Source organism: Ochotona princeps, chromosome 8, assembly GCF_030435755.1.
Source record: "Ochotona princeps isolate mOchPri1 chromosome 8, mOchPri1.hap1, whole genome shotgun sequence".
NCBI lineage: Eukaryota > Metazoa > Chordata > Mammalia > Lagomorpha > Ochotonidae > Ochotona > Ochotona princeps.
In genome coordinates this window covers 50,057,648-50,080,410 of record NC_080839.1, presented here as the reverse complement: position 1 = coordinate 50,080,410, position 22,763 = coordinate 50,057,648, and the positions used below count along the sequence as shown (strand labels likewise).

The 22,763-nt window shown below is 40.7% G+C and overlaps 2 protein-coding genes across 2 annotated transcripts in view; one reads left to right on the top strand and one right to left on the bottom strand.

Annotated features, from left to right (window-relative positions):
* DYNC2LI1 (dynein cytoplasmic 2 light intermediate chain 1) overlaps positions 1-9,163 on the top strand; it is a 39,555-nt gene extending 30,392 nt beyond the window's left edge. Inside the window, exons 11-13 of the mRNA XM_012926242.3 lie at positions 2,786-2,883; positions 3,400-3,492; positions 8,264-9,163. Coding sequence (XP_012781696.1) covers positions 2,786-2,883; positions 3,400-3,492; positions 8,264-8,326 — 254 coding nt within the window. The 3' untranslated portion in view covers positions 8,327-9,163. The remainder of the gene's footprint in view (positions 1-2,785; positions 2,884-3,399; positions 3,493-8,263) is intronic.
* Positions 9,164-11,105: 1,942 nt separating this feature from the next.
* ABCG5 (ATP binding cassette subfamily G member 5) overlaps positions 11,106-22,763 on the bottom strand; it is a 29,527-nt gene continuing 17,869 nt past the window's right edge. The window contains exons 11-13 of the mRNA XM_004582905.4: positions 19,287-19,472; positions 12,301-12,413; positions 11,106-11,485 (exon numbers count right to left, since the gene is read on the bottom strand). Of these exons, the coding sequence (XP_004582962.4) occupies positions 11,292-11,485; positions 12,301-12,413; positions 19,287-19,472 (493 nt within the window). The 3' untranslated portion in view covers positions 11,106-11,291. The remainder of the gene's footprint in view (positions 11,486-12,300; positions 12,414-19,286; positions 19,473-22,763) is intronic.

Below are 22,763 nucleotides of genomic sequence, written 5' to 3'. Positions count from 1 at the left end.
TGTGTGTGTGTGTGTGTGTGTGTGTTTCCCTTGCTGATTTCCAGGTACTTTAAAATTTTAACTCATTGAGATTGTAAGAAACCAAGAGCATAGAATGGTCAGGAAATTCAAAGTTACATTTTATACAAGCAATTCTAAAATAGGTACAAGATTGAAGTGATAGAATAAACCAAAAAGAATAGGGTTGTTTCAATTACATATGCCTTAGTTTTTATTGTTAGAATAGTTTATTTCATCTATGGAAATATGTTTTCTGAACTCATAGGTTTTATGGGTTTCTGAATCAGAAGAAATTTTACAAGTCTATTTTTCATTCCCCTCACTTTCCCTCAGCTGCTGTTCTCTTTGTAAAGATCTTTGGGCCTAGCAAATTTTTACACTTTAGAGGTGACACGGTTTAACATCTAATGGGCAGTAGTTTACCCTTGTATTTCTCATCTTTCATTGTTCTTAGAAGCTGAAGGGGACCTGACTTCAAATGTAGAGGTCTTTGTAATGAGATTATAGACTGAACTAGAACAAAAGCAACAGAGGTGGTGTTGCCTCATGAATGACAAGTAGACTTGTTTTTATAATTGTCACTAGTGCCAACGATTGCAGTGAGAATCTCTATGTGTGCTGATAAATAATGATGTGGGTTTTTTGCCTGCTCTGTGAAAGCCCACGTGAAGGTGAGGAAAAAACATGCTACTGTCTGAGAAAACATACTTTCAAGCCGCAAGTATGACAAGCAGCTAACATGTAGGATGTATAAAGAACTCAGCAGTAAAAGAAACAACCCAAGTATAAAATGGGCAGATATTGATTTCACTTAAGAAAATAACAAGCATGTGACAAGGTGTTGCATATCATTAGCCATTGCTGAGATGTATATGGAAAACAGAATATGTTACTCCACTCTTACTAAGACACCTGAGACAATGTTGAGGTTTCAGAGAAACCAGAACACTCTTCCACTGCTAGCTGGAATGTTCAGTGGCATAGCTGCTCTAGAGAAATGGACTGTTTCTTATAAAACTAAACATACAACTACCATATGACTTAGAATTTTTCATATATATATATATATGATATATGTATGGTATATATATATATATATATATATCAGAGAACTAAAGCATATTCACATGTACGTGTTTCAAGCAACCTGATTTTTGATAGTCCAAAACTGGATGTAACCCAGCAGTTGTTCAGCAGACGAATGGCCAAAATGCTATATATCCATTCCATGGAATACTAATCAGCAATAAAAGGGAACAAGCTATTAATACACACACTTAGCTTATTTTCCAGGAAATCCTGCTTATTGGAGAAAAAGTTGATTAGAAAAAGTTACAAACAAGTATAATTCTATTTATATAAGATCTCTGAAATTTTAGAAATGGAGGAATGATTAGTGTTTGCCAAGAAGCTGGGAAAGGTCTGTGGATGAGAAAGTCGGGAGAAGAGTCAGGAGAGTGGTCCACAGCAGGAGATCCTGGTTAGTGTCACAAGTGCTCGTAGATATGCAGGATCTTGAGAGAATTCATGGAAAATGTGTATCGCTATAAACCTAAGCATGATTTTCAAAACATTTTTACAACCAAATCTACTTGTTTATTAAATTTTTAAAACGTATGTTTATATATTTGAATGACAAAAGAGACAGAAACAGCGTGTACATAAGAAAGAATCTTATTAATTCACTGTACAAGTACCCATGAAAACCTGGAGCCCAGGGCTCGCACTTCAATGGCAGAGAGCCACCTACCTGAGCCAGCACTTGCTGCCTCCCAGGGACCACGTTAGCAGGAGGCTGGCCTCAGAAGCCGAGCCAAGCCTCCAGCCCAACCCCTCTAAGAGAATCCAACACCACCCCAACTTCTCTTTCATTCCATTTTCTCATTTCCATGTTTTTAAGTACCCTCGTGCATGAGCTGTGAAAGTGAAAAAAAATTGTAGAACACATCACATACACATATGTGCATGCGTGCAAAACTTGACAAAGCTGAATAAAATCAGTGAAATGTACCAGTGCCTTCCCACCAAAGTTGTCAGGAGGCCCTGGAAGATTATAGTGAAGCAGTTTTTGTGAACATAGATTTTGGAAACAAAGAATGAAAAATCTCTGTCAATTAAAAATTACTAGAAGTGGCATCAAATTTCTCAATTTTTCAAATTAAGTTATAAAACCAAATGCAAGTACTTTTTCTCTAAAATGTTAAATTATCACACAGAAGGAACAAAGTTGGCATGTCTCTTCACATATTTCTGTACGTTTACATACTGATTAAGTGGTGTATAAAAAGCTGTTTCAACAGAATTTTGTCAATCTGTACTGTACGATTTAAAATTTATTTTCTAATATTACTAATGTTATATATAGTTATCTTGATTGTTGAGTAGAGTCCAAAACATGGCTATGGAGTAATGTAGTTCACTATCGAAATTATTATTGTGGTAAATTTCACTAATAAAGCTGGTGAGCAATGTGAAACTTAGCACATATGTGCAGGTGTTTCTAAGGTGAACACTAGTAAACTGTAGACCTGATTATCATCACAATAGGGCATGGAAAATGGATGATCCCTATGTAACACAGCAAGGCCTCTGGAGGCAGGGTTTAAAGTATTAGAAGACAGAGCAGACACTGATGGAAACTGACTGTCATTTTCCATGCCCTATTGTGATGATGAACAATGGATGAACTTAGATTTATACTTTTTATAAATGTTATCTGTTGTGTTGATAGAATTGGTAATGATTTAACCAACACCATTATTTGAAGTAAAAATTCCAATTGTAGGGTCCCCTCCTGTTCCTGATAATGACCTTGGCAAGTTTCATGCCCATTCACCAATGGACCTGTGGAAAAAAGTATATGAAAGGCTGTTTCCACCAAAGGTATGTATTTCTGATTTTTAAAAACAATTTTGCTTATATTTGAAAGAGCAACAGAGAGAAAAAGAGAGAAGACACAGAAAGATCTTCTGTCTGTAGGTTCACTCCCCTAAATGTTCCGAGCAGCTAGGACGGGGCCATACCAAAGTCGGGGACCAGAACCCAGTTCGGGTCTCCTGCATGGCTGGCAGGTGCCCAGTTGCTCAGGCCACCTTCTGCTGCTTTCCCAGCTGCATTAAGGGAGCTGGATCCAAGTGGAGCAGCCAGGACTAAAACTGACTCACTGATTTGGGATGTTGGCAGCACAAATGGCTCTTGGGAAAGCAGTAGATGATGGTCCGAGTGCTTGGGCTTTCTGTAATTCTGCCTTTCAAATAAATAAATCTTTTAAAGAATGTATCAGAAAACTTTCAGTAGCAGCCTGAGGAATGGGAAGCTTAATTTATTAAACATTTAGTATCCGTTGAAGGTTTGTTTTGACTTATGGGCATGAAATGATTTGGTGATTTTTACTTTCAGAGTGTCAACACATTGAAAGATGTCAAGGACCCTGCCCGAGATCCTCAGTATGCTGAAAGTGAAGTTGATGAGATGAGAATACAGAAAGATCAGGTATCATCCTATGTGTTTATTTAAGTCATCTCAAGTTTTCTCATAAAACCTGGAGTATATAGTATCTGTTTTTTCTCAATGTTTATTTAGAGCTTCTTATATTTTAAGAATTGAAAAATGTAGCTGCACTATGGGAAAAAGTAAGGTTCTGATATGTATATTTATATGAAATTTAACTTAAAAGTGCCTAGTATTCCACCACTCAGAAAAATGACTTAATATTCCTTTTTCAGTCTTCTGGTTGTTTTTATGTTAAAGATATATGGTGATTCCTGCTGATAGGAAGGCACTTTGATAATTTTCTTTTGTTTGTGGGATTATCTGAAAGGTTTTATTTTCCATTAAGACATTCTGACATACCCATGCTATTCTTGTTCCAGAAAATTTATCTTGTCCATTTCAGGACTGCTGAGTGCAAAAGTATTCACACATACTAGGGTCTCCCAGGAAGGTGCTTAGTTGAGCCTGCCATTCCACAGTGGCTCGGTAGTCCCATTTGGACACACATGTCTAACGTAAGAATGTGAAGAGTTGGTCAATTTACCACGACCTAAATATTTTTATTTCTCTCAGACCTTTATTTTGATGAGACACTGCAGAATCCATCCTTACAGGAGTAAGTTTGTAAGTACAGGTCACACTATAAGCTTAGAGCCATGTCAGCCTCCAGGGCAGGAAGAGACTGGGGCAGTCACGTTGTTGAGAGGATGGCCTGAAGAAGCCATCCCCCAAAAGACAGCCATCCCCCGGGAAAGGAGCAGGGGGATATTTCCCAACACTGGTCTTTCACCATCAGGGATCCTAGAATAAGTAAGCAAAACATTTTATCCAGAAGACTTTTGAAAAATAATCCATGTATTTAGAGAGTTTTCTGGCTGTTGCAACATGAGAGGCATGTTGTGAAAATAGTCAAATGCCTTCTAGTAACCCTTGTTTTATATGTATCGTGACTATAGAAACTAGAACTCATTCCTGCTTAATAATTAACTACCACTGTAGATAAGATTATCTGTTATTGCATAGTGACTACTTTTATTTGGGTCAGGTGCATAGGTGTTATTAAAGGGCATGAGGGCTAATTCTAGGCATCATTAATTTTCACATGCAAATCTGTCTCCCCTACCTGACTTTAAATTATAGGAATTTTGAGTAGAAACGGAAGGCAACTTCACAATGTCTCTATCATTCTTCACTCAACTCTTGCACCTCCTGGTTGGCTGAAGGATTTTTTATTTACAAATTTATTTTACTTGAAAGTATGAATTAAAGGGAGAGAGATTTTCCATCTGCTGGTTGATGTCCTAAAAGCTGCTACACCCAGAACTGAGTTGGTCTGAAACTGGAACCAGGAGCTTCTCCAGGTCTCCCAGATGGGAATAGCGACCCAAGAACTTGGGGCCATACTGTGCTGCTTTCCCAGGTCATTAGCATAGAACTGAATCAGAAGTGGAGCACATGAACCAGCACCCACATAGGATGTCAGCACCACAGGTACAGAATTAGCGTGCTATGTTACTATGCTAGCCCCTGAAGGATTTTTTAACCTACCTGAAAAATTAAAACATAATTTTACGTCTAAAGCAGTTCTATTCATGTTGTTTCAGAAGATGAATTTTGTTGATTTCAGATAGTACACATCATAGCATAATATGAATTTATGCTTGTACTGTAGACACTGTTTACCCAGTTAGGTTCAGTTTTCTTCGTGATATTTGACCCCAAAATGTGACATTCTAATATCTAAAATTTTAAATTCAAATGTTATTTCATGTTTTTTCAAAATACTGTCAGGGTTTTAAGTTGTGTTCAATTGTGTGCATGTGTACACAGAAACTACCTAGGTCTGAGAAAGTTCTCTAGACATTAATTTTGAAATAATCTTATCAGTTCCTCTCTAAACATTCAAAAATACATTTTCATTTTTACTCGTACAAGATAGACACTGCCAGATTTATTGACAGCGCACGAAAGAATTTAATAGCATTAGGTGGAAATCTAGCCAGTTGTCTATTGCTCTTTCTTCATACTGCCTATCTTTTTAATCTTTTAATATGAGTGTTGCTGTATAATATTTTTTCAGGAAAAACAGCCTGATGATTTTATATTAGATTTTATTTGGCATTCGGAACAATAATAGTATTCATTTGAAGACTGAATGATCCAACTATTTCTAAATAATAAATTCTCACTTCTGATTCCCTAATTATACAAGAGCATGCCCTTGTTTAAAAGCAACCTGCTGGGGCCTGGCAGCGTGGCCTAGCGGCTAGAGTCCTCGCCTTGAAAGCCCCGGGATCCCATATGGGCGCCGGTTCTGGTCCCGGCAGCTCCACTTCCCGTCCAGCTCCCTGCTTGTGGCCTGGGAAAGCAGTTGAGGACGGCCCAATGCATTGGGACCCTGTACCCGCGTGGGAGACCCGGAGGAGGTTCCAGGTTCCCGTCTTCAGATCGGCGCGTACCGGCCCGTTGCGGCTCTCTTGGGGAGTGAATCATCAGACGGAGGATCTTTCTCTCTGTCTCTCCTCCTCTCTGTACATCTAGCTGTAATAAAATAAATAAATCTTTAAAAAAAAAAAAAAAAGCAACCTGTAAAAGCCTGAAGAAGTCCAGGCTGTGTGCTATGTGCCTGCACCCCTCTAACCCAAGTGGTCACATCTGATTCTTACATTTCTTGGGAAGAGACATGACATCCTACTTCACTGATGGAACAATCACAAATGACGGAGGGCTGGCCGAACCTGCAGGAGACGGTGTGGCCCTCGTCTGAACTTGCTTTCCCTCCCCAAGATCCATTACTGGAGACTTAAAGAATTACCAGGAGCACCAGGAGCAGAGCCAATAAAGATAAATATATCTTTAAAAGAAAAAAAAGTGGTAGAAAGATCCCTTTCACTGTGTTGTACTTTGTTACAGACCAAGGATCTACTGATTGGCTCACTTTTGTGCAAGTACTTTTTTGTGCAAATCCAATTTAAAAAATACATCTTATCTTTTAAAAATATTTATTTATTCTTATTGCAAAGTGAGATATATAGAGAGGAGAAGAGACAGAGAGGAGCATCTTCTGTCCGATGATTCACTCTCCAAGTAACTGCAACGGCCAGAGCTGTGCTGATCTGAAGCCAGAAGCCAGGAGCTCTTCCAGGTCTCCCACACGGATGCAGGGCCCAAGGCTTTGGGCTGTCTTCTATTGCTTTCCCAGGCCACAAGCAGGGAGCTGAATGGGAAGTGGGGCAGCCAGAACACAAACCGGTACCCATAAGGGATACTGGCGCATGCCAAGGCAAGGGCTTTACCTACTAGGCTATCATGCCGGGCCCCACACCAGATATTTGTAATTTTCCTCCACCACGGGTTGGTGAAGTCTTCCCTGTTATCATTAGCAAAAACATTCAAGCTAAAAATAAAGTTTCCAGTGTTCATTTGTTTATTCATTATCAATTAACAGTCTGAAGCTATAAGTAGTAGATAACTAGAGAACTGAATTTATTACAAAGAAAAACATCAACTTGTCAAGACTACTAGTTACTACTATTAAAAATTCTCCCAAAGTCTGTATGTAGTTTTGAAATTTATATAACATTAAAATTATGAGACAATCTGTAATTGTTCCAAAAATGAGAATCTTTTCATATTTTCTTAGCAACTACGGACTTCAGTTATGTCAGCCAAAGGGCAGTGATTGCCTTATTTTGCAATATAACCACTTTTTGAAAATACGAAATAATGTACTTGCACAGCTAATTAGACATTAAACGACGTGAACATGGCTAGAAGGCAATCTCCTTAAATGATTCCTTGTGCATTTTAATCGTCTTGTGCAGGATTTCTACTTCTAATAAGATTTATCCTTATTTTATGAAAATTAACATATACTCATTGTGAAAAAATTGAAAGTATTTAGAAGTATAGAAAATGGAGGTATCTTGCCTTCCTGCTATTTGCACCATTTTGCTGGCTGCCTAGGAATGCTGATGTACTCAGATGCTCTTCAGGAAGCACTGATTAAATAGAAGCTGCCCCCATTGTGTGCTAAGGTACACGGTACCACTGAGTGGTCCAGACCCTGCACACTCCTCTATGATTCTATATGATGAGATTTAAGAATAGAACCAATGGGTCACAGAATAAAGATTTTTGAAAGACTTATTTATTTGAAAGAGGAATAGTGAGAAAGGAGAAAGAGAAAGAGAAAAGGAGAGGGAGGTCAATCCTCCATGTGCTGATTCACTCCTCAACGTCCTCAGTGGGCCGGACTGGGCCTGGCCGAAGCCAGGAGCCCGGAGCTTCATCTGGACTGCCCATGTAATGCAGGAGCCTGCGCACTTGGGCCACCTTCTGTTGCTTTTCCCAGGCCATTAGCAGGGGCTGGATCAGAAGTGGCGTAGCCAGGACTAAAATTAGCACATATGTGGGATGCTGGCATCATAGGCGGCTTGATCCGCAATGCCATAATGCTGATCCCAAAACATTTTAAATATTGATACTAACTTCAACCAACTTTTTGACCACAGCTCAACAGCAAGCTAAAATAAGATCATTTTCAAATGGTTGAAGTTGACACATGCTCTATTTAGTTGGAAGAAAATCATGTACACACTATGTAACATATGGCTTTGTCTGAAAACTTAATAGATTTCTCTCTATGGTCTGCATAAATTGTATGGAAACTTAAGACTGTCTTCTAGACTTTAGTGTGTGTAATTATTAAGAAATTGTGAGAATAGCAGTGTTATGAAGGATACACACATTTTTTTGTTGTTGATTTTAGGAGCTGGAACAGTACAAAAGGAGTTCTTCCAAGTCTTGGAAACAAATTGATCTTGATTCTTGAACCTAACTCAGCTATTCTGTGTCTACCTATTTCTTTTTTCCCAAATGCAAGTAAGTTTCTTTTATTAACTAATGTGACCCAATGTGGAGAAATTTATGATATGTAATTTTTTAAAGGAAAAGAGACATTTCTTATACTGGTGAAACTTCCTAGATATTTGAAGTCTTTTAAAAGGGGAAAATGTGCAAGCATCTATAATATTGTTCTAAAAAAAAATAAAAACCTTCCATAGGCCCCCTGCAACATGTTTCAGTGGCATGCACTCCATTTTGCATGTATGATCCTGCTGTGAGTTAGTAATACCAATGCCAAAATATTTGATTTCGACTGTAATCATGGGTTGAGTGTGCCTGTCAGACACATTTCTTCTGCAGGCGTAAGATGTACTCAGCTATAGCTGGCAGAAAGGCTGCTCTGGGTTCACAGGTTTCGTGATTTTACTCTTAACAGTGAGACACGTGAGAAGCACTTGAAGCCATTATTTTAAAATGAACCTTCCTGAGTTCCCATACTCACAGATTCTTAATCTGTGGTCTGGAATGGAGAATGTCTTGATGAGTCTGGGATAAGTAGGAACCTTCCCAAGGTGGGATAAGCTTTGATTAGCCCTCCACTTTTGCAGATGTGTGTACCTGCTGGCCAAGTTTCATTAAAGACTAAGTTTTGTTATTAACCCAGCAAATGATTTATTCTCTGCTTTCTGATTCCATGAATAAAATATGCTGACTCAAATATGCCACACATCCAGCTTCTAAAAAGAATAGTCACACTCGTGGGTGATATATGAGTGATTGGAGAGCTCTGCAGGTTGCAGTGAAAAAGAACTTCACACACTGTTTATGTGTGCTTTTTTTTTTTAAAGATTTATTTATTTTTATTACTAAGTCAGATATACAGAGAGGAGAGACAGGAAGATCTTCCATCCGATGATTCAATCCCGAAGTGAGCCGCAATGGCCGGTGCTACGCCGATCCGAAGCCGGGAACCAGGAACCTCTTCTGGGTCTCCCACATGGGTGCAGGGTCCCAGAGCATTTGGCCGTCCTCGACTGCATTCCCAGGCCACAAGCAGGGAGCTGGATGGGAAGTGGAGCTGCCGGGATTAGAACCGGCGCCCATATGGGATCCCGGCGCGTTCAAGGCGAGGACTTGAGCTGCTAGGCCACGCTGCCGGGCCCTATGTGTGCTCTTAACACTCCAGAGAAGAGAATGTTCTGCACATTTCCAAGGAACCTTGGTCCCAAGAACAGACAGCACCTGAGCGCTGTGAGAAGTTTGCTTTTAACTCATAGTGAATGTTACAGTCTCAGAAACATCAGTGATTCACTGGAAAGGAAGGATCTATTCCACAATATCGATAGGAATTTATTGTGTAATTTGATTTTCTTATGCAACACTGTTCGTTTTCTACTTGAAACACAAGCCATCATGTTGAAAGCTGTTGTGTTTTTCTAAGGTGCTATCACTAACATTTAATAGCTTGAAGTCACATGCAATGTCAATTTTCCAAATGTTTCTGAGCTGAAATGAAATTCATCTGCATATGAATAGTAGAAAATGTTTCCGCTTACAATGTACACCCATATCTTTAGTAAGTTGAAATCAGTGATTTCAAAAGAGGTTCCTGTGGGACTCTTTGAACTGCTTTAGTAGATTATCATCTCCAGGATTGTCTATAACTGATGTGACATATATAATCTGTAAGGCATTATGTAACTATAATACCATAATCATCAGTGTCAAAGACCTTTTATAAAAGTTGACAATGCTATCCTGGTAATTTATGAATGTCTCCAGATCCTTAAATACTGTTCTATGAAATAGAATTTTACCATGGTTTCCTTAATGAAATGATCTTTCCTGCTTGAATGTGAAGCATTTCAAGTGTTATAACTTATCATTCTTTTCAGGCTAGGTCACAGTTACTGAACAAGTTCATGTGGTCTCTTCTATAGTTTTGTTGAAGTTACCATGGTAACCTTGAGACAATTTCATTTCAGACTTGAACATGAATTATAAGATGATTAATCAGAAAGATAATCATTCAGTGGAGAACCCCATTGTAAGTCATGTATATACATCATTTGATTCCCCAAAATGTATGATACAGGTGTATGTATTTATATTTAAAAGGATTCTTCTCTTTACATTTCAAGAATGTGAATTCCTAGCAAGTAACCACATTCTTCTGAATGTAAATGCTGTGTCAGTTGAGCATTTTTTCTAAATGGATTTTAAGTAAGACCTGCTCTAAAACCTTAAAGAAGTCATTTCTCACTGCATACATGCAGTCCAGTAATGTTTGTTTTTAATTTCATAAGTACACTAAATGTCAAAAATAACAAAACATCACCCAGTGTTTGAAGACATCACCTGAGGTCTGTCCAGGGACTTTGTTCAGCATCTGGCCGATACGTATGGTTTTTAACCTTCAGCAGTATGTCATCCAACATCTGTTCAAAACAATCTCCATGTGACCAGCTAACTCAGACCCTGCCTGTAAATGTGTGCATGTGAAAAATGGAGTTGAAATGATAGCAAAAGCATTCTTACCCAAGTCTACATGATGCTTTTGCTTCAGTTAAACACAATCTTTATACGTACCCCAGCCAGATATCATTGAAACCTGCTTTTTTTTTTAATAACAAATCCTATATCAAGAGAAAGCATAAGTTTCTAAACTGACCTGTCTAAACGAAAGAAAGAACATAGTAACTCTCATCTGCCATATTGATGAATGTTTATGACTTACAGTCTCACAATTCCATATGTCCTTGCAGTTTCACACAGCAAGGGGCTATGAGCCGGTTCCATTGTGCTCAAGGTCTAAATGGATCCTAGGAGCACAGATGGAATCTTCTTAATGTGCCATCGGGACAGAAATACACAGCAAACCTAGTCCAGACATTCAAAGCAGTCATGCACCTGTAGCAGCTTCAGGTCCATTTTCCCAGCATTATTCATTACTATCTGCTAATGATGTAATCCCTTATTTTAAAAACAACTATTCCTAAGATGACGAGAACTGGGATAAATGCATACAAAATCAAGAAGTTTTCTGTGAATCTGGATGTTGCACCGGGATAGTTGCTTTCAATGTATTGAATTCCTTGAGTGAAGGTACACATTGGGTGAGAAATCATAGAACCATTTGGGCCACCTGCCAAGAAAAAGAATGACAATGCCGGTTATGGGACATCTCAGGTAATTTAAGTATTTACCAAATGTGAGTTCAGTGCTTAGCACTGTGCTAACTACCCTTCTTCATGAAAGTCACAGGATAGTTTAGAGGGCCCAGAACTCACACTTAGATGAAGAGGGAGAATGCTGGGCCTTGGTTTCATTTGAAGATGGAAACGGGCGAGTTTATCTTTGGGGTTTACACTCACTACCATATAGGAATATGGATAAAACATCATGATTCCTTAGCATTAACTATCCTGAAGTTACTTACATTATCACCTAAAAATATTCACAGCAACCACTAAAGGGCTACCATGTTCTTTAGTTGCCTTCTGAATGCCCCTGGGATCTTCAGGGGCCATGGGAACCTTGTCCAGATCCCACTGCCTTTCTGTGGGACTAGGGGATAGACTTTTGTCCAAAATGGCTTTACTTAAATGTCTACTGTGTACATTTTAGGAGTAAGGAGCCACTTGAGCCTGTTTCAGGCTGTCCATTAGATACAAGCACCAGATTCCATAGAATACTAGTTTACCTCAGCATACATAAGTCCTATCACTTTCTAATAAGATCAAAGAGGTCATAAGCTTGGATTTTAACAAGTTCTTAACCTTTGTTCACTGCCCATTTTAATTTGTTTTAAAAATCAGAGAAAATGTTGGACTTTATTTCAAAACAGTGTTACATTGATTTATTATAAAGTACAGCTTCTCTTTCAAAAACATAGTTTCCTCAGGAAGCTGCTACCCAATAGTAATTTATAAAAGTCCTATTTCAGAACAGAGTACTCACCACAAGTGAAATTCAGTCCATCAAATTCATTGACTACAAGGATCTCACAGCAATACCTTTGGAATGTAAGGTAACTGAAGATCTTAAAAGGAAGGGGCATTTCTTGTGAGTTTCTTAAGGGAAAAAAAAAGAATAAACTCAGTAGGTTCTGATTTTATCAAATAAAAAGAAAGGCAATTCCCATTTCATATTTTCTAATATGAGTATAATTTTTAAAATTCTACTATATATATACAAAATTAGGCTATGAAAAACTTAAAGTAATACCCAAAAAATGAGGAAATGTTTTGGCCCAGAAAAAAATTTTTAAAATCCAAGTGATATATATTTATGCCGATAAATGTATGTAATATATGTGTGTGTTTAGAAAATTTTACAAATGACCTGCCAAGTCTCTAAGCATTAAATTTCATCGTTTCATCCTTTTTTACCTCTACATGGTGTTTCACTAAGGCAGAGACTGAAACAGTCCCCTTATGATCAATTGGTGTATATGGTAAGCATTTCTGATATAAACATCCAAGGATACAAACACTTAATATATATTATTTAAGAGGCAATGATATTTATGATGCAACAAGTTGGAAGGAGCTGGTATACAAAGTGAAGACTAAATGACAATGAGTATAGGGTCTGGCATGATAGCCCTAGTGGCTAAAGTCCTTGTCTTGCATGCGCTGGGATCCCATAAGGGCACTGGTTCACATCGCAGCTGCTTCACTTCCCACCCAGCTCTCTGCTTGTGGCCTGGGAAAGCAGCAGAGGATGGCCACTTGGGGAGTGAACCAGTGGATGGAAGCTGTCTCTGCCTCTCCTTCTCTCTGTAAAATCTGACTTTCCAATTAAAAAAAAAAATAAATCTTCATTTAAAAAGTGAATTGAAGAGGGAGGGAGAAAGCAGGCATTTATATGAGATGAAATACATCTCCTCTCTGGTAAATGTCAGGAGAACCCCATGCTGACGCTGTGGCCTTCAGAGTCTGCTACATGGTTTCTAGAAATCAAAGTGGTTTATTTCATTTCTATTTGTAAGGCAAAGCTGCTTAATGAAGTTAAAAAAACAAAATGTATTCCTTCCTTAAAGGACTCACAGTGTAGTTGGGAGACATGAAGTATACATCCTTGAGATTGTTAGAACGCATAGTAGTGAGCTACTTACACCCAGAAAATTGAAAACCAATATCATGTACCCATAACATTCTTACACTCAGTATCTTTATAGTTTCACCTATTCCCAGTGACCCCCAAACTCCAATAGCCTTCCAGCTATTGGAGATTTTCTAAGGCACTAGGTGAGTTAACTACAATGAGAAGCTACTATTTAGGGTAAATGGGAATCCAGGGAGTAATTAGAAGAGGCAGGATATTCTAAGAAGGCAAAATGGTATGCACACAGGCAGAGCTAGGACTAGAACCAGAACTAAATGAAACGAAAGGCCAAAGCTGAAGTGGAAGAAGTGGGAAGTGAGTTTGGAACAACATTTGGAAACAGGGCCTTCATATTAGGCAATATGAATGACCACAGATAAGGTAGTGCTGAAGCCATTGCTTTATGAAAATTAATGTGACAGGGCCCGGCAGTGTGGCCTAGCAGCTAAAGTCCTCGCCTTGAAAGCCCCGGGATCCCATATGGGCGCCGGTTCTAATCCCGGCAGCTCCACTTCCCATCCAGCTCCCTGCTTGTGGCCTGGGAATTCAGTCAAGGACGGCCCAAAGCCTTGGGACCCTGCACCCACGTGGGAGACCCAGAAGAGGTTCCTGGTTCCTGGCTTCGGATCGGCGTAGCACCGGCCCGTTGCGGCTCACCTCGGGAGTGAATCATCGGATGGAAGCTCTTTCTCTCTGTCTCTCCTCCTCTCTGTATATCTGACTTTGTAATAAAATAAATAAATCTTAAAAAAAAAAAAAAAGAAAGAAAATTAATGTGACAACCCCAAGGAGCATGGCCCGGAGTAAGATTAAGAACGGTCAAAAAAGAGAACAGGCAACAGCCAAAGTTCAAGTATGAGATAAGAAAGGCCCGGACGAGCATGATGACCACAGAGGATGGCCGCCCAGCTTGAGCAGGATCTTTCCCCACCTCACACATGACGTAACACAGAATGCTCCATGCCCATCCGTGGTCTGATCCAGTGTGTGGGCAACATAGGACAGTCATTCATTCATTTGTTCAGTTCAAATAATTTTTGCCAACTTAATTGGCTCAAGGCCACAGACTGGCCACTGAGAAGGACTATTACAATAAATGAGATAGCAAGCTAGCTGCTGCCCTGAAGATGCTGCCTGTCTGTTGAAGGAAGACTGCAGTAGAAGTGGCATGCGATCAGCTTTCAGAGAGAACTCCCCTAGCCCTGGGAACAATAGCTTTTGTAGACATTGTGCAGACAAATCATTCATAAAAGGCACCAGAAAGCCAGGTGTTGTCATAGAAATCATAATACAAGGGAGAAGGGGGGAACTCCTGTTCCTATAGAACTATATCATGAAAAAAAACTTTAAATGAAAATAATAAATTACATATAGAAGAATGCTTTTTTGATTTATTTATGTTCATTGGAAAGTTAGATATACACAGAGGAGAGACAGAGAGGAAGATCTTCTGTCTGTTGAATTACCTTGCAAGCGGCTGTAACAGCCAAAGCTGAGCCAACCTGAAGCCAGGAGCCCAGAGACTCCTCCAGGTCCCCCACACGGGTGCAGGGTCCCAAGGCTTTGGGCCGTCCTTGACTGCTTTCCCAGGCCACAAGCAGGGAGCTGGATGGGAAGCGGGGCTGCTGGGATTAGAACCAGTGCCATATGGGATCCTGGCATGTACAAGGCAAGGACTTTGGCTGCTAGGCTACCATGCCAAGGCCCAAGAATGTTTTTTAAGCATTAGAAGAAGAAAAAGTCACAATAAACCATTTAAAAACAAGTATCACACACATCACAGAATTATAAGAAAGAACATCATATTTGTAATACTGAGCTAACTTCCCAGTTCAGTTCTGTGACAACTGTTTACATTCTGGGCTGTGTATTCAAAAACTACACCATTTATCACACACACAAAAAAATGAAATTCTTGGAGAAATGTCCAGAGGAAGAAACTGTGGGTTTAAATTGACTGACATAGGACTGACCTCATTCTTTTGTTAAATGGGAAGAAAAAATGTACACTTGGCATCTTATACAATAGCTTTATGTCCTTTCTTAAAACTTGATGAAAATCTAAATAAGATACAAAAAAATTTAACTCTGTTACTTCAGATAACTTCTACCTCATTCCTTAGAACAGATGTTCCTATATTATGTGCACTTGTTTCCTAAAGATTTGACATTATTCCACAAACGAAAAGAATAGCAAAGCTACTTCCGTTTATGAGGCACCCATAATACAAGTGCTGTGGTCAGTTCAAGTCAGGAAAGATGATGACTTCAGGGGAAAATATCAACATGATGTTAGGAAATAGAAATGGCCTTCAAAGGAGCCTGGCATGGTAGCCTAGCAGCTGAAGTCCTCACCTTGCATGTGCCAGGATCCCATATGGGCACCAGTTCTAATCCCGGCAGACCTGCTTCCCATCCAGCTCCCTGCCTGTGGCCTGGGAAAGCAGTTGAGGACGGCCCAAAAACCTTAGGACCCCGCACTCACATGGGAAACCCCGAAGAGGCTTCTGGCTCCTGGCTTCTGATCGGCCCAGCTTTGGCCATTGTGGCCACTTGGGGAGTGAATCATCGGATGGAAGATCTTCCTCTCTGTCTCTCCTTCTCTCTATATATCTGCCTTCCCAATGAAATAAATAAATCTTACCAAAAAAAGAGGTACGTATGAAGTTTACCTACCTTCAAAAAAAAAAGAAAGAAAGAAAAAGAATGAAAGAAATGGCCTTCAAGCGTAGCTTTTCTAGGCAGTAATGGGAGTAGACATGTGAAGCCTTGGGTTGCTAAAATTTTGCTAAGAATCCAAGAGAGTTTAGTACTGTTGATGACTGCCTCTCCTTTAGGAGTAAATCCTTTTCCTATAACCCAAATATGTGAAATAGTGCCACAGTGACCGGAACATGTAATGATTTAAATAACTTAAAATAGGAGCTGCTGCCCAAGGTTGTGTCTGTATCATGCCGGGCTGATCCTATATCCTTGGTGGTGATTCTATTTGTACATTTTTTATCCATGCTAGCCATTTACTGAAGTAACACAGGCAAATACAATGTAATGATTTCACTGTGGGGGACAAAAAAAGTCCTTGAATGATCAAAATCAAGTTCCATTTGCTTTATAATCTCTTGGCTTTACAAAGTTAAGTGGAGTTTACACTGTTTCCTGATAGTTATTTGCTCCCTGTGGTCTCTTGATGGGACCAAGACGATTGCTTCATTTAATGAGTGAGGAAAACAAGTTAGATAGGACAGTGACTCGCTAATGGTCATGTGGTAGCCAAGCAGAGGAAGTTCCTGAGTCATAAGGCAGCCCTCCCTCCAGGGACCCATATACATCTCAGGAGTCTTCATAGCAAGGTCAACTCAGTTCCCTTAGCTGCAAATGAACTGTTCTGAGAGCTAAGTAATTAAACATATAATTACATATGGTAAATGTCCACTAATTTTGATTGTTATCTAGTTATTGTAAAACATTGATTGATTTGAAAGGCAGAAAAAAAGAAAGGAGATGGGCAGAGGGACAGTTCATCCATCTGCTGACTCCCTTCACAAAAGCCCAGACAGCCAGGGCTGGGCTAGGCCGAAGCGAGAGACAAGAGTGACTGGTTCTCCTGCAGGTCGCAGGGATCCAAGGATTCAAGCCGTCACCTCCCAGAGTGTGCATTAGCGAGAAGCAGGAATCAAAGTGGAGCTGGGGGGCCAACAGAGACATACAGGCTGTTGCTCTGCCTGTAGCATTGGCATCCCATATAGGCTCCGGCTCAAGTACAGGCTGCTCTACTTCCAATCCAGCTCCCTGCCTGTGGCCTAGGAAAGCAGGAGGAAAGTAGCCAAGGTTTTGGTGCAGACACATTATGGAGTGTCTTAACTGCTATACAAAATGCCCACCCCTCCACAAACTTATGAAGAGATCATGTGTGATGTATGTGTGTGTGCCCAATAATGCTTTTCCATTTAAAAAAAATGTGAAGTGCAAAAAAAAAACTGTTACGCAAAGATAATTATTGTTAACATTTAGTGCAGGTCCTTAAAGTTCTATAACTTTCTTGATCAGTCTTTTTAATCTGCAGGTTCTTATCTGACTAGTCTTAATTCCTAAAAATAACTTGGAGTTAGGAACTGGAATACGGATTCATAGTGCCAGCTTGGAAATGAATGAAGATGGTTATTATGAGAGGGGGTGGGGACCCAAAATTGGAAGCAGACAAGGACCAGAGAAAGCTCCTCTCCCTAGTCCTGAAGGAAGTTTACTGTTCTTCTGTTTCTGCAGACCACTCAGGGATCCTGGTTGTTGTTCCAATGACCTTGGATCCTGCAAGGCAGGAATTGGGCTTCTTCCATCCCGTGTGGTAGATCCAATTTGGAGTGGGTGACCTCATAGTCCTTGGTCTCCGAAGGCACTCCATTTCCCCGTGGTCTACTTGGCAGTAGGGATTTAGTCCTTGGTGAGGATCTAGGAGTCTTCAGGTTTGGGATAAAAGCCTCCTCCTGTCCGCCTGCTCCACTCTGGGGTCCCTCCCTGCTCTATGCGCATGACCTCCTGTTAAGAGGTTGTTAGGATTACTCCTGATTCCCCTATTTGCCTTTGTAGTTTTGCTATTGTCTAATGCTAATTCGAGTCTGTTGTCTATGAGTTACCAGTTATGATCCTGATAGGTTATATTTCCCGTCTTCCTCACACCTTCTAGGGTGCGTTCCAGGAGCGCTCCAGAAACCCCTCATAACAAACAAACAAACAAACAAAACTAGAATAGATAGACAGAGAACAACAAGGAAATCTTAGAAACAGGATACGGTCAGCGGGGATGCACTTATAACTCACTGGGTGGGACACAAAGATTAGTTACTCCTCACTGGGGTATGGAAGATTTCTCTGCACACCCCTCCTAAACATGCTCACCTAAACTGTTGACATATATCCTGTTAGAATTATAGCGTTAGACCACCTGAAAAACAGCCAGGTTCAGCGAAAACGTGCTTCAATGCTATAAACTGCTAAAGACTAAAATTAAAATAGGCATGAGACAGCTGAATAGCAATCTAAGCCATTTTAAGGTGTATAGAACACGGTTGAATATAAACCAAAATTGAAATGTCTATGAAGAAGTCAAAGGTTGTGGTTGAGAACCTGCATTTTCCTATTAACATATTAGTTAATCAATACCATGTCAATTAATACCACAATGTTGTAAATGGTTGGAAATATTATGTTGGGGCTTTTAATTGATTGGGATGATACTCTGCCGGCTCTACCTTCAGACCAGAGATGGTCTCACCAAGAAACCATTGAACTTACCAGGACAATAAGATGCTGGACTTTATGCCTGGTAAATACCTCCAATGAAAGAATGTCAACTGAATTTGAACTATGGAAATGCATCAAGGTGGAGCAATCTGCCGTGGGGGGAGGGTGTGGGGAGGGGCGGGGGGAATCCCAGTGCATAAAAAATGTATCACATAACGCAATGTAATTAATTTAAAAAATGAAATGCAATAAAAATATGTTTAAAAAAGGAAATGAATGAAGAAGCATGCTATTGAACTTGTAATATAGGCTGTGAATTTTGCTGTAACATCAGCTTGTTCTTGCTCTTGTTATAATAGCTTATTACAGGTGAATCTTATCAACCACGTGCTTACCTTGTCATTCCCAGATTCTCAATCAAAAATAGTTTATTGAGCAAATGGAAAACAGTTCAAAGTCTGGGGCAGTAATAGTGAGCAAGTATTGCATACTCTAGACTCTGAGCTGGTATATGTAACTACAACTACAATTCTCTGGAATTGCTTGTGGTCGCCATTATCTTATGATGATTAATAATAAATTGGAGCTTTGGATCTTACCTGAGGAATCCAGATCCAACAAGCACACCAGCCACACACAGCAGAGCCACCACACTGTTGACTATGTTTGGATTTTGAACAAAGCCAAGTATCATCAGCGTTAGAAATTCCCCAATTAAGTGAGGCGGCAGGAGAGCAGCAGAGAAATATCCAAATCTGGCAGCCTCCGGGTATAAGCCCAGAGTCCTAGGAAGATAGACAGTCTTTAGTTTATCCACAAGAGTTATTTAAGAAAAATATTGCCATGTTGTTGAGTGAGTGGGTAGATGGTTGGGTGGAGTGTCCAGGGCAAGCCCAACTCTCCTTTGTTGGGCCTTGTTTGAATGGAGCCAGCATTTGAAACTTAGGACTACAGTTCTTTCCATGGATGCTAAACGCTATGTGAGCCATCCTCTCCACTCCACTGCTCCTTCAGCTCTCACGGGAAATCATTAAATTGCACAGACAGTAGTCACAACTGATTACCGGAAATAGAATTGGTAGATTCCAAGCTTCTTCATAAACGACCATGTTCTCCCTTGCAAGCACACTCCTGCCCACACACTAAGCAGCTCAGCCAACCTGCTAAGTCCCACTTTCCCCAAACCTGTCCCCATGTGAAGTGGGAGCACTGCCAGCCTGAAACCCCGTCAGGGCTTTTAATGTTGTCATTCCCAAAGCCTTTTTAACAGAGCTTTTATGTTTCCCCGTACTTTTAAGATACAAACTCACCGCTTCCAATCCCCATCAGATTAGCCCTCTGTGGGCCTCCTCCTTTCCATTACTGCCTTTTATTCTTATCCGGCTTTTGTCTACCCTGCCTTCTAGTAAAGGCAGGTGGTAAGCGACCATTAGCCATTGGTTTCTTTATTCCATGTTTAGAGTAAGGAAAGGAAGATGGCTGGCCTAATACCACCTCCTCCTCCCCCACCACATCTCCAGGCTGTTGACCTTTCTTCTTACATGTTGTTTCCCTGTGTTATCAGTTTCCATCTCCATGGCAGTATTCTGTGAACTTGTAAAGTATTTATCTAGATAAGGATCATTCTTTCTACATTCAACATTTTCCTAGTCTTCTCCATGAGCCGATGGGCCTGTCAGCAGCCGTCGTATTTGGGAAGAATTATCCAATCACCTACATCTGCCTGCTCTTGGCCAGTTAGTACCACATCTTACATTAGTGCTCAAAACTACTCCACTTACAAAATTTCGGACTCTGAAAACCAACTCTTGGGTCATGGCCGCCTGTCCCCATTGTCCTCTATCTTTAAAACCGTATCCATTTCTTCCATCTCTGGAAACTCTGCCCTCACTTAAGCAATCAAAGGTGTGTTGAACATCACACATCACTGTCGTAATTGGATCCACTCAGCCACTGTGCTTCACTTGGCCCCTGGACCACTAAGATCTCCTCATCACTCCTTAGCTTTTTTTTTTTTTTCTTAGATTTTATTATTATTGGAAAGCCGGATATACAGAGAGGAGGAGAGACAGAGAGGAAGATCTTCCATCCGATGATTCACTCCCCAAGTGAGCCGCAATGGCCGGTGCACGCCGATCCGAAGCCGGGAACCTGGAACCTCTTCCAGGTCTCCCACGCGGGTGCAGGGTCCCAAAGCTTTGGGCCGTCCTCGACTGCTTTCCCAGGCCACAAGCAGGGAGCTGGATGGGAAGTGGAGCTGCCGGGATTAGAACCGGCGCCCATATGGGATCCCGGGGCATTGAAGGCAAGGACTTTAGCCGCTAGGCCACACCGCCGGGCCCACTCCTTAGCTTCTAATGGCATATCCCACCATGGCTGATACAGCCTCAACTTAAAGTCACCAACTTCAGTCTCTCTCCTGATGTTCAACACATGAACTCACCTCCCATTTTATGGATGTCCTGTTGTCCTATTCTGTCTCTGTGTCCTCATCCTCTCCTGCTCTTTCACCTGTCTTTGCCAAATGTGACCTTCTCTGCTTCCATCTACGAATCTGTGTTGTTCCACCAGTGCTTTGGTCAACTGTGAAACTTTGATCTGTCTCTTGTGCAATTCCGACTGTATTGTCAGCGATTCTCAATCTGATGTGTTTTGTTGAACTTACTTCATCCTAGAACAACCATGCTTCGAGCCTAATAATCACTTATGCAACTTTCCCCTCCTTATTCTACCCAATGTCATCAAGCCCCTCAAAGCAGCACCTGCTGCCTTCATCTCCTTTTTCCCTCATCAGTCTGACTTGCACTGGCACCACTCTACTGACCCTCTTTTTTTTTTTTTTGAAGATGGCAATGACCTAGTCATCTTACACCTCATGTCCCATAACCTCTGCCATGCTGAATGAGTTTTCAACACTGCCTCAAAGCTATCTGATGCTTTCCAATCCCGCTTCTCCGTCCAGCTTCTGACTACCCCTCTGCCACCTGCATTAGCCTGCTGTCTTCTTGCTAGAAGGTCCCTATCTGCAGGTTTTGCACTCAGCCTGCTTCCTCCCTCTCTCTACGCACCCCTTGTGGCATCCATTCCCAGGTCTTTACTCATTCCTCTTATCTTTTTCTTGTCACACAAACTTCAGATTGATACCTCTGGTTGCATGTCCTTTAGCATCTCAAAGGCTGCGTATTCAAACCCAAATCCATTCTCTTTCCTGGAAAACTTGGAAATGATGCTGTCACCCTCACACTCAAACATCATCTGCAGCTTTCTTTACTCCCAATAAATCCATTTAGTTTCTAAATACATTTGATTCTACTTTGCCAGCATCTCAGAGCAGTTCCCCCTTTCTGCTGCCACTCCTCTATGAAAAGACCTTGGCCTTTCCACAGAGTGCTGCAAAGACTTGGGATCTTTCCCTGGTTGAGAATCCTCTGTTTCTGTTCCATTATCAAATACTTATGAGCCTGTTGATCTGGCAGTCAGTGCCTCCCTCACCAAGCCTCCAAGACTTTCAGTCATGATTTCTCCTTTCCTTCCACTCCTCCATTCTCCGCAGTGCAACTAAATCTTCTCTTTAGCTTATTATGGTTTTCCTTCTGAACCTACATCCCTGCTCTTCTCTTTATTGGTCATGCCTTTGCTCCCCTTTCTGTTCTTCAAGATGTTGGTCGTATCTCAAGTTATTCTTCCCCCCAAAACCTCCAGGAGTTCCTTTCCCTGCACACCATGCAGCCAAATGTTCTGTCAATCTGATCTCCCTTCTAATGAACAACATCAAAGACAGACATGAGATGGGAACCAGCCTTATGTTGTGCCTCAACTTCTTCACTGAACAACAAGGACACCTGTACTACCACTTTTGCATGAATTAATTCATTTAAGGCTCTCAGTGTCTGATCCCAAGAGCTAGCAAGCGCTCACCATGTGTTAGCTACAGTTGTTGTTCTACTTCTCAGCATAGCATCTACACTTCCTTATAACAGTCTGATGGCTTTCTTCAGGAAAATTCATCTGGAAATCTCTTTATGTCCGCAGTCATGATCTGAAATGCAGAAGAGCCAGATGTGGCTCTGAATGTG